The sequence below is a fragment of the Temnothorax nylanderi genome, unplaced genomic scaffold (assembly GCF_030848795.1).
Source record: "Temnothorax nylanderi isolate EJ_2023f unplaced genomic scaffold, tnyl_v1.0 TNYL_tig0016_pilon, whole genome shotgun sequence".
NCBI classification, from domain to species: domain Eukaryota; kingdom Metazoa; phylum Arthropoda; class Insecta; order Hymenoptera; family Formicidae; genus Temnothorax; species Temnothorax nylanderi.
Genome location: NW_027249078.1, coordinates 818,695 through 834,853, shown reverse-complemented (window position 1 = coordinate 834,853; position 16,159 = coordinate 818,695). Strand labels below are relative to the sequence as shown.

The 16,159-nt window shown below is 40.2% G+C and overlaps 1 protein-coding gene across 5 annotated transcripts in view; it reads right to left on the bottom strand.

The window, feature by feature from the left end:
- Positions 1–16,159, bottom strand: part of Hnf4 (Hepatocyte nuclear factor 4) — a 36,291-nt gene that overhangs the window by 12,453 nt on the left and 7,679 nt on the right. Inside the window, exon 1 of one of the 5 annotated variants that reach the window (XM_071698576.1) lies at positions 12,535–12,920. The exons of 3 other annotated variants lie outside the window; for them this stretch is intronic. In XM_071698576.1, the coding sequence (XP_071554677.1) occupies positions 12,535–12,628 (94 nt within the window). In that variant the 5' untranslated portion in view covers positions 12,629–12,920. Of the gene's footprint in view, positions 1–8,722; positions 9,185–12,534; positions 12,921–16,159 lie in introns of those variants that run through there. One more of the 5 variants, XM_071698578.1, reaches the window with a different exon arrangement.

Genomic DNA, 16,159 nt, shown 5'->3' with positions numbered 1-16,159 from the left:
AAGACGCAATATGTAGGTAAATATATTGCATAATATGTAAATATATTACAGTGTAAGTATCGAAAGTCAGATTATTCGCTTGTATGAAGGTTTTATTTTTGGTTTTTGCTGAAATTGCTTCAAGTCCAATTTATTATCGCAAAAAGCGCATATATCTCTGTCATTATACTCCTCCGTTTTGCAGGACGTGTCACCCTGTCGCGCGACAGATTTTCTTCGTTCGTGACTCCAGTCTGCGATCTCCGCGCGCGACAGAAAAACGGAGCAGAGCTTTCGAAATCACTTGCGCAACGACTATTTATCGGCATATTAAACGTGTTTCCACAGCCGCGCGAAGGAAGGCAGGAAAACGTAGCGGCGTTACGTAGGCAACCAGGGGGCAATTACAGTTCACAGCGAATAATCACTCGAGAGAAGGGGTACACGGAAAAAACGCTAACGTGTATAATGCGGCACGTGTGCTCGAATTATCGACGCACACATAGCGGATTTATGTGTTGAATTTTTTTTCTGAACGTAATGATTTACATTCACGTCGGACATTCAGCGCTAAATGATTCCACGGCTGTACGATTCCTTTCCAATGAAATACATTACGCTGATGATCAGGGTGATGAAATCTAGGTGATCTTCATTCCTACTAATTAATTTTATTAAATATAATACGTATCAATTCCTACTCAAATAGTGATCTTCCATTAAATCTTTTAGAATAATTTTTAAAAATAACGAAGTCTTTATTCAATAAAACTTGTGAGACGACTAGCAATGACAATTTTAGAAATAAAAGAATAATTCACGATCCCATACATTTCTTGCTAGGAACTCTTTTCATACACTCAAGAGCGCGAATTTCAATAGTTTACAGAAGTGTAAATCAACCAAGAATTATTTTAAGATACAAAAGAATCCAAAACAGCATGAATGTCATACATAAATGAACGCAGTTTACAGAGTAAACTGTCCAGCGGCTCGTAAAGGAGGCTAGACGAGAGAACAGTTCGAGGTGAAAATATCCGAACATAAACACTCTGGGATATCTCTCCGAAATCGCATGTCTGATGCAGTTTTATTTTCTAGTGAAATCTTTTTCTCCACCTCTCGTCAAGATCTTTGAATAGATTCTACAAGCGATTCGGTGTATTCAACGAGGCTTCGCAGAAGCGAAGAAATTCCACAGATTGTTGTATTATATAATTCCAACTCTCGTTCGTTCTCAACGGCAATATCCCTCTTGACATGGTGCTCAGCAGTATTCACACTCGCTCAGCACAATAGCGTTGCACGGTGGTGTTTCCCGAAATAGCTACCGGGTGTGTCTATCGCTTCCGCGACCTTGGCATTAGGGAGGAAAATGAATAATATTATCGGATAGCCCGACACGGTCAGACTGCCCCTTCCTGCACGTTCTCCTTGTCGGCCGAGACGTCGCGGATTCCGGACTTTGGAACGGCGACAACGATGCCGCACGCGGATACCCGATCCTCCGATCCGCCCCCATGATCCCCGAAGACGCTATATCAACGCTCGGCCGCCTAGACCAGACGGAGCCTACCCGTATGTGTGCCAAAGTCTAACGCTCGGTGACCCGCATTTGCTCATACGCGCGCACGCATACACGCAGCCCCCGACCGCGTGGCACGATACACCTTAAAGACACCCCGTTGTTTAGGACGATGATAAAGACGTTTGGCGCGCGCCTCCTCGGCGCGTCTTGCTCTGCTCGTGCGACGCGCGAGTCCACGCATCCCGGGAACGCAAATCTCGGCGATGATTCATGATCCGCGATAGCTGACGATTAAGACCGTTTGTTCTAGGCAGTATCGTGTCTGTCAAAGAGAACTGATGCGAGACGTTCGCGGCTGGAACGGATCCATCACGAATTTCGTGAAACGGAGCGGACGTGAGGAAGCAACGGATAAAAGTTTCCGATCGCGTTGCGAAGAAAAAAAAAACGTGTTATCGCGCCAAGAAAATGATTATCGTGTCGTGCAAAAAAATGCGGCGTCCACAACGAATTCGCGTCAGCTATGTTACGCGTACGCGGTTTTCTGTATCGTCCTGCGTCAGCAGATCGGTACTTTGATAAATTCGCGGTTAATACGATAATCTTGGCCTACTCGAATGTCCGGTCGTCCAGAAATTTCTAAACTTCTGTAGCATAAACTCTCGCATAAACTTTAAAAATATAGATAAAAATTTGCGCAAATTTCGGACTCGAGCTCTTTTCGACTCACTTTCAGGATATCCTCTCGATTCACTGTCTGTCGTCTTCGAAGCTGTTTTGTTAGGATACGAGCGAGGTGCGTCTCGTAAAAGCGACCGAGCTTCAATTGATTGAGAAATGTATGCGCTAATGAGTGAAATTCATTGAAACACACGGTATTGCTCGGAGTTAAGGTCTGTTCCGAGTCGTAACTCTATCTTTCCTCTCGCTCCTGCGTGAGGCTATTACAAAATCGCGCGTATATAACCGGACTTCTCTCTTTGGAACGCGCGCGATCAACCGTGTTACTTGACAATAACCGAACAGGCGAGACAGGTGCCCGCAAACCGTCAGTAACATACGCGGAGGATCTCCGGAGCTCTCGGTTGATTCAACGAAAACATTTGCGCATTTGATCATCCTTGGCTCATCCTTCACCTATCTTCATCTCGAGGACACTCTCGTGAAGCTGAAACCTCCTCCTTCCGCAGAAAAACGCGTTACGTTCGCGCGGATCGACGTTTCACGCTGTGCTTGTAAATATTTCACGCATCGTTTGTCTGCAATAAAGATGCGGATGTCGAACCGAGGACGATCACGGGAAGGAGAGACGAAAGCCCTTCTTCGAATTCACGGAAGCATGTAAAAATTATCGAATATCGAGCAAGACACGTATTTTCCGTGAATAATTAGGAGTAAATCAATGACGTGTTCCCTCTTTTTATCTCACTGAAATTGCATTCTCAGTCCTCATATAAACCGAGATTAATCCACGGAAGCCTTATCGTTTCTCGTGCGATATATTCCGCGACAATGTCGACGCTGTTTGCGTCAGTCAATCACGGAGTTGTCCTATCATTTTTCTAAGAACTGCAGTCGAAGGTAACTTTGCATCGCAAAGTCGACAATGTTTGCTTAACACGGTTCTGACAATTTCGTGCGTACATGCCGAGGAACGAAATAGTCGCGTGAAATAACAGATGATGTGCCTTGCTCAAGATAATTCCTTCATGCTTTATCGCGCGGATAAAGACAAAGACGATTTACTGCGCTATTTTTCAATCACTGGTTTCTTCGAGAAATCATCGAACAGAAAAATTTAGTTCAATGGTAGATTCAGACACGGGTCGTAAAAAAAAACTGAAGGTTTTGGACGAAAGCTTCGATTTTGTCGGCCAACTCCTCCGATTGATGCTTTTCTTTTGAAATTATCTGAGTTCCTTGAAAATCAAAAAACATTGTGCCGAGATCGTTTCACTAAGTTGAAATTAATTAGAGGGTAACTATGATTAATCGCGCGCTGTTCGGCAGCTAATGGGCTACCTTGAACGGACGTTACGCCACGTCAAGCCGCACAAAAAATTCGTAATGACTGAAATATTTTCGCCTTACACGGCGCAACGCGCGTACGTGGAAAACACGGTATGTCTCGAGCCTTTCCTGAATCCAGAACGAAGTTTGCAGCTGTCAGGCGCGAACCTTTTTTAGCTTCCCTTCCGGCTAAGTCGCGTCGGCAAGAAAACCCCTCTAAAAAAGAAATAATCTAAAAGCACACGTTCCTAGACACGAAGTCCTTCTTGTAACGCGGTGGTGGTGGTCGTCATGATAACGTAATTATCTCTTCATGTTCTTTTTCTCCCATGATACCTGTGCGGTGCTTTCACTTTCGTGCATCACTTTCGCTACGTTTACCGAACGCTATCATAACACGGTATGCCAATCCGCTGTTTCTTCTTGAGAAATAGACGAAGTCGTCGATCACCTGCGTGATCTTTGCGTTAACTTCGCGCGCGAGGTCGTTAAAAAGAATTCACGATAGAAGTGTCCTTTGCTATTTCAAGTGACTTTTGCTATTTCAATACGCTTCGCGCATAACGCGGAATCGTAATCTCTTCGAGAAGGAACAGCTCTTCTCTCTTTTCTCCTGCCGTCTCCGTCGACGTGGAGAACGCCTCTCCGACTTCAGATGTCCAATTGATATCTACTTAGGTTAATGCAACGCGACGCGATTACGACACGCGGTAGCCGCGTCGCGTGCGTGTCCTATTATGTTACGTAACGTCTCTCGGTCCCGACCGCGAGAAAATTAATAGATTCCAACTTAATACGTACGGGTTACACGGGAGAAGGAGAAGGTAATCGGCGTTGCGCCGTTCCTATTTTCTTCATATTTCTAGACGGTGGAATCGCGCGCGTACGCTACGTGCTCGTCATAGTGACACTGCGAATCAATTTGCAGGCTATTAATTATTTATGCATGCCCCACCGGCTAAGTAAAACGCTTAAAGCGGCGCGGCGCGACTCGAAGCCGCCGTGCCAAGGCGGTCTTTCCTTTTTTTCTTTACTTTTGTAGGTTTTCAGCGGCGCGCACAGATATATTCCCTAGTTTGCCTAGGCTATTAGCGCAATATTAGCATAGTCAAACAGCGGTAAGGGAGGACACGACGGAAGAAACGAAAAGACGTAATTACTCCGGAGCCAACCTTAAAACGCGCCTTCCTGTTGACCGGTGCTGAATTGACCAGCGACGTTCAATTCGAAACGCCAAACAGGAAACAGAACGTCCATCGTATACTTCCGTATCGTCCTCTTGCCATTGTCTCTTGTTTTGTCGCCGTTTAAATTTCTGAATACGTGAGCTTCGATGCAAATCAAGCCATATTTGCTTCACGCTTTATCGAATTATTCGGTTAATGCGGCTTCGCGCTGTGCAAATGAATTATTTTTAAATCCCCAAAAAACTTCATAATATTTTTGAATCGCAAATATCACGCGCTATACCGTTTAAATAGCGACAGCTAGATTTACACCGTTTCAAAGCTATAAGAAGCTCAGACATGCGATACGCGATTATCGAACGATGTACGCGATTCAGAATATCTGCGTCCCATAAAAATCAATAAATCATCGGCGTCATCGTTTTAATTTTAGCCTTTTCTCAAAAAAAAAAAAAAAAAAAAAAAAAAAAAAAAAAGACTTTATTTGCAACGCACTTTCCAGCGTAATCCTATTAATAATTCATATAATGACTGGTCATTAAAATCAGCATAAGAACATTCTGTAGCGCGATTATCTGTTATGCAAACTCGGAATAAACAAACATTGTTAAATCCGCGTCTTATTAACGATTCTCAGCCTTTTGCACGACTTAGACTGCGTTCGGAAACTTCACTCGGGTGTACACCAGCATCGTTTTATCTTTGTTACTTACTAAAAATTGAACAAGGACAAAACGACGCTGGTGTGCACCCCGAGTGAAGTTTCCGAACGCAGCCTTACGCCTGTCAAGACGCACGTTCTCATCCACGATAATTCAATCCGCTATCTTCCGTAATCTTCAATCGTATAATCGGACAAATTTATCACCATATATCAAATTTGTATTTTTGTTAGTATCCAACCTTGATACGAGCCAAAAATATTCAAGGAAAACCAAACATGAGAGCGATAAGCCTCTGTGAGATTTCTCAATAAAGCCTAGATAAGTTTAACAGAATTTCGATAAAAATCATTTTACTAAATATTAAAAATTAATGTAAAAATATTACGCGTATTAACCGTAGATGACAATATCAAGTAGATTATAAAGTGTCAGTTTTAAATATTTTATTTCGATACGATCGTTAAGTACTTTAATCACGTTTTTCACTCTCCCTTTCTTTACTCCCATTTTTATAATTATGTGAATTCTTGCTATCACGTACATGCTATATTGATGCGTCAGTCACACACATGCACACGCATGTCACGATCTGGCGCCACTCGCAATATGCAGAGCGCACACATGGCACACGACCAAGAACGTTCCATCGAACCAATAAAACCCTAGGATTAAACTTTCTACCTGAAATGCATTCAGCCCTTTACCTGAATTTTTTAAATGCTGCTCAACACTTTCGAAGATATTTATTATATTTGTAATATATATAATGTCTATCTTTTTTGTCGGGGAAAAAACTCGCGTCATTTTTATTTTATTTACAAATAATATATAGTTATTAATTTTACGATATTTTAAAGAAGAAGAAAAGACAAATCAAAGAAAATAAGACAAACACCCGGATAGTTCGTAAAAGATTAATACGTGAAGCGAATTATGTATCAATCTTTGTTTTTAATTTCGTTTATTAACCAAGGGAAACTAAAGAGAAAATTAATAACAATATTTTTAAGTTCTCGCTCTCTTCTGACAGTTTTTGAATATTTTTTCCAAAGGTGTGCCCATTTATTCCAAAGAAATTTTAAATACTACCTTCGGTATTATTAAAGGTCGAAATATTATAAGAGTCGGGGTACTAAAACGCGGATACGCCACTGTCTGTGCACGGTATATTCGCAGTGCGACGCCTCTGACGATAACACGACGACGTGTCAACTGGAATGATAAGGGGCTTCTCTCTTTCTTTCTCTGTCTCCTTCTGTCTCACATCGCAGAGATTTTTAATTGCGACGTTCTCTACTCGGAGGGAGTGCTGCCAGCAAACCGAGACTTGAGATCTGTTTGCTTTAGCTGCCTCCTTCTTTCCGCGTTTAAGATCAAATAGTTGTACATTTCAGCCTTAGAGAGGAAAAGACGTAATGCGTAAAAAGCACGTCTAAAGTGAACAGTATTTCCGGATATGTCTAAAGATGATCACAATGTTTCTTCAAAGCTCTATAATCATATGAAAGATAGAGGGATATAAGCTAAAATTCGCTTTTTAGGCAGAAGAATAATTTCTAAAATAAATTCCGTCTTCAAAATTAAATGAATATTTACAGAAAAATTTAGTCGCACAGATTTGTAAAATAATACATCCTTGACATATTAAAATAATTTCTATTTAAAAAGAGATATACATAAAATCATAAGTTTTATTGCTTAATGTTAACTTTATACGTTATCTACTCTCAACAAAGTGTTTTATTTCGCTATTATTTTGCTTGTTGTCTCTCCGATACGATTTACGATGTGAATGTCGAAACCGACAGCGCTGAGCTCGCTGCCTGTCTCGTCTATTCGGACGTAAAATTATTTGAATTATTGTTCTCTGCCGATGTGACAGGCGATATATTCTAAAATGGAACGGCAAGTCACTCTCGAGCTAGGCTTAATTAATCCAGAGACCGTCGATGCAACCGGACCTCAACGCGTAGCGCGCAGCCACACACGGATGCGGAATGTCACGCGAAAACGCAAGTCACGTTTAGGTCATGGCACAATTAGATCGAACGCGAGCCAGCGGCCGTCACGCGCGCAAACCTTCCTTCAGGATGATCGCTGTTGGCGTTTCTAATCGTCGCGGTCGCCGGAAAGTTTTCGAGCGCGCTACATATCGCGGAGAGATATTCTTTTACGTAACGTCGAATAAACAACCGGAATTGGAAAGCCCGGCAAGATAGAGTGGTCCAGCCGCTTCTTTGAGAGCCAGAGGAATTTAATTTACTAAAGTAATATGTTTTAAAAATATGGAGTGCAGATTAATTTTCAAAGTATATATGCACAGTAAAAAATTTTGTGTCAATGGAAGTCCACTCTCAATTTTGTGTTAAAATAACTCATTCATCGTGTTATTTTTGACATTTAGAAATGTTATATCGACATTTATAACATTTCTAAATGTCAAAAATAACACGAAGAATGAGTTATTTTAACACAAAATTGAGAGTGGACTTCCATTGACACAAAATTTTTTACTGTGTGTATAAACTTAGGAAACGAGTTAAGTTATTGTTACGCTAAATTATTCAATCTGAAAAACTGACCAATTTTTATACGTTTTCTTAATCTTAAATTTACAAATGTTATTTCGAACAATGCGATTGTTGATTTTTATTTCGTGAAGCAGAAAGTTAAATAATGGTAAAATGGAATTTTCTTGATCGTTAGAATAAAAGAATGCGATTTCATAATAGTTGGTACACGTCCATCGATAAGTGTCTGCGATGACTTTTCGCATAATATGAGTAATATGAATATGGACTGTCGCCCATCTATGACGAATTCTAACAGTTGATTCACCAATTAAATTCGTTATACAACAAAATATTCACATTATTTTTAAATCAATTTCAGTTTATGGCTCTTAGCCCACTTTGTAGATCGTCTTATAAATTTCGTTCTCTTTATCAAAATAGTACCTCGTTACGTAATCGCGAGACATGATTCGATGACTTTGCGATAATAACAGAGTGGAGAGTCACAAAAGGCTGTGTAACATTTTAAAGAATAAATTTCCCAAATTTACCTTTATTAATCAATGAGAATCTTTTTTTTTCGTTTTTGTTTCAGTAAAAAATAAAAAAGCAAAAAATAAAAACAAAAAATACAATTACAATAAACGTTCATGAAGGGTCAGTTATTGAAATAAAACGAAACTGACGCGTAACAGAGTTGCTAAAGAATGCTCAACATTGTCGCAATTGGAAAATGATACTTATCCCCTTACGATCCTCCACTTGCAGATATAACAACGGGAATGATACGATAATGTGACGCATGCAACGGAGAGGAATAAAAAGGGAACAGGAGCGCACCTGCCAGGCCCATCGTGAGGACTCTCTTTTTCAACCGGTTGGTCTCCGTGCCGGTCCCCTTCGATCTCGATCAATCGCCACTCTCTCGATCACTATCGCCACGCTGGCGACGTGTTTACTTTCTTACCGGCTACCCGTTCGCGATTCAATTGAGAAGTTAATCCTCGATTAATTTCGCCGTTTCCGTCCGTTACCGATCATTCCTTTTTTTCCCTCTTTTTCCCCCCCTCTCTATCTCTCCTCTCGATGTTTTTCTATGAATACGTGAAGCGCGTATTCATGCGAGATGACAGGAATCCTTCATGGTTCCACCTGTCTCGGAACTGAACGATTTTAACGCGGTGCCGAAAAATTACGGGATGACGAACGGGAACGCGAGCGGTGACGATGATAATCACGACGGCGTTAATGACCTTCGCCAGACACCACGACGGCGGTCCGGTGACGACTGGCAAACAGCTGTAAACGTACGCACGTTTTGCCGTCGTGCCTTGCCACGGTTTCCCGATGGTGGGAGGCCGGAGCCGCGGACGTGAGCGTTTAACGCGATCGTGCGCTTCGTGAATCTTTTCGCGGATCTTTCCGGATTTCAGAGATACTTAAGATCCTGAGAGATTGTGTAACCGATTTTTTAATGGTCCCCCCCTTCCTCCCCCGAACGAGGGGGCACGCAACTCCGCAACTGTCAATCTTTGGAAAAATTCTCAGGTGCAAGATTACACTTCAGCTATGTTTCGTATCTTTCAACGTATCTGTGTATGTGCCCAGAGATATAACCGTGAAATAAATTCAGCTGTAATCAAAAATATGTGGTGATAAGATCGGAACGATACGATATTGACGATCGTTTAATCTCGCTCGTTTATCTGACCAGGAACGTCGATATCTGCGCTCTGCGCTGTAACGAAAAACGATTTGTTACGCGAATGCAAATCGAAAAGTTCTTTGTCCTTGCCACGACGGAGACAAGAAAGCGTGTCGTCGTTATGCTACCTATTTATTTATGACGATTCATCACGGAGCCAGGTGGTTTGTCAGATGACATTACGTCATTGCGTCCTAAGAACTGACGCCTGAGATCAGATGCGCGCAAACTGCATCGTTCTTTTTGTGCGAGAGCCTGCGTGAGCGTCGGAACCGGCTAAAAATACAGAAAATGGGTTTTGCGTTGTCAAAAATATACATATTGCCTCTCGCACATGCATATATTTATCTCATTCATAGATCATGCTATAGATATCACGCAATGTTAAGAGTCGTTATTCGGCGCGGGATGGTTAATTAACATGCAATTCATTAACAGCAATCACTTACAATAGCGACAAAAGATCCTCAAGAAAATGTAAAACGAGATTAAGAATTCACGAAATCCTTCAAGAAAGCTCTTTCCGAAATCTATTCTAAAATATTAATACAAAATAAAAATTTTATAGGTACAAATGTGTACGCTTGAAGCAAAACTCGTTCGTTTACGAAAGAACAATAACTTCCTTAATTTCGTGCATCTGTTCAATAATCAACTCCTTCCGACGTTTTCCCGTGCGCATCGCTGTGCCCGAGCTGATCGTTATTGTTCGTTATTTTTTTCTCCATCGGCACGGCTGACTCCCTATCTGTTACTAGACAGCTGTGACAAAGAGACTGCTGAGATTGCTCGCGATTTTCGCGCAAACACAAGCCACGGAGGACGACGTGTGTAACAAAGCTCCTGCCGGTTGGACATACGCAAAGAAAGAGAGACGGGAAGGAAGAGAGAGGAAAGAACCGAAGTGAGTCAGTTTCCCTGCGATAAAGCACAATACAGAAAGCTCCTGTTCCCGCACCGACGGACAATGAGACAGCTAACGAAAGTGTGATTCATGCCTCCGTTTTCTTCGTGTGTTCGCCTCCTCCTCTTTTCCCCCCGCGTGTCGGGGATATGCTTATTAACGCTCGTGCTTGTGTGCACTTGGTATCACCGGTGGCGGTGTCGCATTGTTCGAAAAATCTGCGGGGGTGACGAGCGACGACCGCGATAATTCCGCGAGCGGGCCGACGGGTACCGAGAAAACAGAAATACCGGCGTAGTGCAATGAAGCCGCCAGTATCTTTGGATGTCTGCCTTGTGTATTTTTAGATTTTCGTATCGTGTCACGCGTGTTGTATACGGCTGATTTGTCGGGCGTTAATTGCGAGATAACCGCGGTAAACGTGAACAACATTTCGCGGTGATATAATCGACGGAGCTATACCCTGCGCTTTTTTTAAACAATTTCATATCTATTAGATAAGCGCCCATCGATTTGAAATCGATTTCATCGAGTTTATTATTGGATGATACACATCAGTCCACGCTCGAGTTGCGTGGGCATTTGGAAAAAGGATTTTTCGAAAAGTATAAACATGTTACACTTTCCAGCACGAATCTGATAAAAAAAAAACAATTAACGGCGCAACATATCTATGTATATTAAAAATCGACAACGTCGACTTGAGAAGTCTAATAATAAACATCACTCAAATGATAATGTAATCGCATTTAACGGAGGAATCCGTAGGGTTAATGGTAGTTTACATCTGCCATTAGATAATTCGTCTATGTGTATAGTTAACGTAAAAAAAATTGATATCTTATCCCGTGTGTAAATAAGATAAGATAAGATGAATAAGATACATATATCTTCTCAATAATATTTTTGGCAAGTTTTTCAAACTGCGGCAATTGTCGATGCAATTTGTTGCAGTATGCACAAGCTTAAATAATAGTCGAATTATGATGATTACTTGGAATATTCGTTATTTTTTCGCCCATGATCGGAAAAGTATAAAAGATTTGTATAAATTTTAAAAGATTAAACATTTTTTGACAAGCAAGTGGTGGTGTGTGGTGGTGGTAGTATGGTGGTGTGGTGTACGTGGTGTATTTTTTAAGATCTCAAAATCTCTCTCTCTCTCTCTCTCTCTCTCTCTCTCTCTCTCTCTCTCGGATACTCGCAACTCGTCGCGTCGCGTAAAAGAGTCACGGTGCGGTCTCGCTTCGCGTATACTTGGCGCGAAACACTACCGAGTCTCTTGATATCGGATCGTTTTTTTTTCTTTTTAGCTGTGTACAAGAACAAACTGTTTACGTCAATACAAATAATTTATGAAATAGAATCCAAGGAATTGAATTGCAAATGTTAAATTCCATGTAATATCCCTGTAATATATCCATTTACGATTTATTTTTTTTTAATAAACACCCATATCTGCAATATTACAATATCCGGCTTTCAGCTTCATTTCTTTTTTTTAAATTTAGCAATCTTAGATTACTGGAGAGAGAGAGAGAGAGAGAGAGAGAGAGAGAGAGAGAGAGAGAGAGATTTCGGTGTTTTATTTATGATCGTCAAAACCGTCGTAAATTATGTGATACGACAATCAAAAAAGCGAGATATTCGTAATCTGTTTGATACCGTGTAAGTACCACTGCAATAATAATTGATAACAGATATGAAACTAGTTAAATGACTAGATAAAAAGATAAACCATTTTCCGAATGAAAAAAAATATCGACTACCTATAAATTAACTTATAATGCTCAGAAAATTTGCTGTATCTTTTAAGCTTCTGTTTCTTTTACTACAGCATTTCACTCTCTTATTTCTTTTTCAATTTTCCGCTCTTTTTCTAGTTACCTATATCATGTAATTCTACTTGCGCAGCATACCCATAACTTACGCGTCAAAGAAATACCAAGACATCTTTGAATGCGATCATCACGCGTGATTTTCCCCCCTAAAAAAAAGGGATCACACTTTCTTATTATTATACAAACACGGGAAGGTACTCACAGGTCCCGAGATATTCACAGGTACCGAAATCCAGATCGGGCTGAAATATGTCGAAGGAAAAGCTCGAGGAAAAGGCCTCGTCGTCGAGTTTCATCGCGGAGCGTTCTTTTTCGCTGCGTTTCGTAGTGGCAATCGTTGCGGAATAACGAGACCACTCTCGAATTGCAGACGAAACGTCGAATGCGCGATCACTACCAGTACGCGTTTCGTAAACAGATCGGCGTATGATGTACAGTGCACTGTCGTCACGCGGATCCTAGACTCTAGTCGTTGACATGACCCGGCGCCGTCACTCGGTATTGAGAGTGTAACTCCGAGAAGAAGCTACGCGAAGTCACGGAGGAGCTCTACACGACGGTTTGATCTCGACGAACGCACTAAAGTGCGGGATAGAATTTTTCGTTTTGAGAGATCGCTGGGGTAGACGGTGCTCGCAGTGGGAAAAGAGGAGGGAACGGGAGGGGGGGAATGACTCGGAACTGATAATCTAATCTTGTCCTGCTCGCCGTTACACTTATGCACATACGATGCATTAGTAGGTTCGTTGGAATGTTTTCCTGCGAAACAATTAAAGAAAAAGGGAGAGCAAGGGGGGAGTGATTGATGGCTGGTCCTCGCAAAGAAGGTAAACAATCGAACACTAATAATACAAATAAAGTCGGATTAACGGCGTAAATATAATACAAGCAAACACTTTAAGAATCCGCATGGAAAGAATTTACTTTTTGCTCTAGAAGAATTTTTCTTTAAAATTAGAGACTGTAAAATGGTTCTTAGTAAAATGTAACTCGATTTTTAACCCTTATTAGAAATGTAGTTTCTAAACACTTCATTAGCCGACCGATACCATCTATTTTTAGCAAATATCATTGTTGAAGTTTTTTTTAACATTATTTTAATAAAATAGATATTAACAAGAATTTGTAACAAGACATTTGTCAGAATGAAAATCATTCTTTAAGAACTTGAAGCACTGTGACATATTGTTCAAATAAGAAAATAAAAATATATTATAAAATTATATATCAATTATATTAGAAATTCTGTTATTACGTAAGAATACTTACGTAATCTCTTGTACAATATTACTTAAAGCAATTTGATTTGAAAATTTGAGGGGGCACAAAAATAAATCCAATTTACTCGAGTTGAAGAAAAACGCGTTTCTTTATTTTTACATACATTTGCAAAGCAATGCGACCCATCAATTTTTTCGAAACAAACGGAACGTAACTACGAAATCCAACTACAAATTACTGAAAAAAGAGCTCTAAAGTATCGAAGTATGTAGTTAGTTCGTGCTAAAGAAGGACACGCGCGTTTTTGGTGTTTGTAGTGCAAGACATTATCATATGTAATGTCAAACATTGTAAAAAGCATCAACGACGCGTATCAACTTCATACAACGACGGCTCGTTCGCAAGATTATGTAAATGATGATCATGCGAGAAAAACATGGCAATCAGTGTACGATAGAATGGCGTCTGCTAGCTGCAACCAGGTCGAAGAAGTAAGTGCTCGTCATGATTTTTTGCCACTGCACACCTGTCATACCAGCTTCTCCTTTGCGACAAAACAATATTTCATTTCTCAATGTCTCTTTGGCAGTTTTTACGAGTTTTATAAGTGTTTCTCCGAAGCGAGAGATCGTTTTATCAATCTCTTCCGTATCCCTCCCCTTAATGTTCCTTTTCCCTCCTCGATCCGCGAAACACTTATTAGCCGAATAAAGCCCCATTTAGACGTGACCATTTCAAAGAGAGCTAATATGTTTTCTTCGCTAAAAATTTTGTATGTAATTGCGGATACTTTTTACGATCTTTTATACGATAACTGCATAAGTTTTAATTGTAAAAATATGTCGCGGTAACAATAACTGTAAAAATGATATCAATGAGTCACGTTCATCCGTATTCGAGGCGTTATACAGCCAGCGTAAGATAAGTCCTTGCAATGATATATCGAAGTGACCTATCCTAACATCACGCATCAACTATAAGGTTCTGGTCAGCGTCGGTTAAAACTGTGATCGACAGCAAATCGACATCGCGAAAAATTAGCAGTAACGTTATATTATACATGTAAATCGTAACTTTCGAGGCAATTTGTCACGTCCTACGGATTATCCCTCGCCGTACTTTTCCAAATGAACTGACGTCATGTGCTCATGTTCCCGTGACAAACGTGTCCGAAACCGCAAATCGCGATACGTTTCCTATTAAGCGAAAATAACGTCAAGTTAGGTATAATAGTCAGCATTATATGCGTAACACTGCATAATATCCGTGAGTATTCTCGGAAGCTGCATAAGAGGTCAATAGGTCTCTTTAACCTTCGCGGTACTTTTTCTTTTTTATTATCGCATATGCGATGTGCTGAATACGTGACGTATCCAAGAGAAATTTTTTAACGTACATAAGTGCACGTTCTCGATAATTCAATTTCTTAATTCTCCCGCGCGAAGAGTTCTCTGCATTTCTCTGATTCAGTAGATTCCTTTACCTCTTTTAGGAAAGGACTCTCATTTCGGATTTCTTACCAGGAAATCCGGTGATAAAAGTACAAATATCGCGGCAGATAACGAGCCACTTCGTTATCTTTGCTGAAGGAAAATAGACTCAAAATAATCAAGATGGTTATTGTTAAAACATCTGTCGATAACTGCGAGATACCGTGTGTGTATAACCCAGGATTTCATGTGACTCTAGCAGTGTCACAGCGTTTTGCATATTTATTTTTTGAACGACGCGCGAAGGACATTAAAGCGCTTTTGTTAGAATGAGGCGCGAGCACGTGTCGAGTGTGTGCTGTGCTCGCATGCAAATTCATCATCGATCGATTATGTGATTAAAGATGGCTGATTCCGACCAATAGATTATAAAAAAAATTATAATGATTATGAAGTCGTAGCGGTATACACATATATCCTGCACTATTACGAAACGGAGGAAAACAGATAAGCCTTTCCAATGAAGTCGTCTATTTTAGTATCAGATCTGCTACACTTTGCAATTTATCGATCACGAGCAGCAAGAAATAATTACTGAGAACAAAAGAGTAATGTACGTCACATTTAATAATGGCTAACACACTGTACTTAGCAGATACTAAACAAGATTATATAATCATCATAGAAAAAAATAGATACTTTAAGTCTAGTGTTAAAAGAAGACGTTATTTTGTTGCATAAGGATTTTATTTCTTGGATATATAGAGAGAGGGGCATAATTTAAAACATATTTATATAAAAATTATGGAGTAGAAATTAAGTGCGCAAGGTGTCACGCCTACCAATTATATTTATTCCTTAACAAAAAATAAGTCGGAAAATCCTGAGCCATTTTTTTCTCTGATGTTTAACGAAGGGAGGTATTATTAAATAAATAAAATCCACCCAATCAGCACTGGTCTTGATGGACATACATCCGTGAGCCGCGCATCTCGTAATGTGCATGAGAATGACAGTGCATCGAACATATGTTCATCTAAACAACGATATTGATTGGGCGCATATTATTTAATATCTACTTTTTTCGTTAAATATTAGAGAATAAAAAGGTTCAGAATTCTTCGACGTGTTTTTCATTAAAAAATATTATAGGCAATAATTAGGGCAAATTATAAA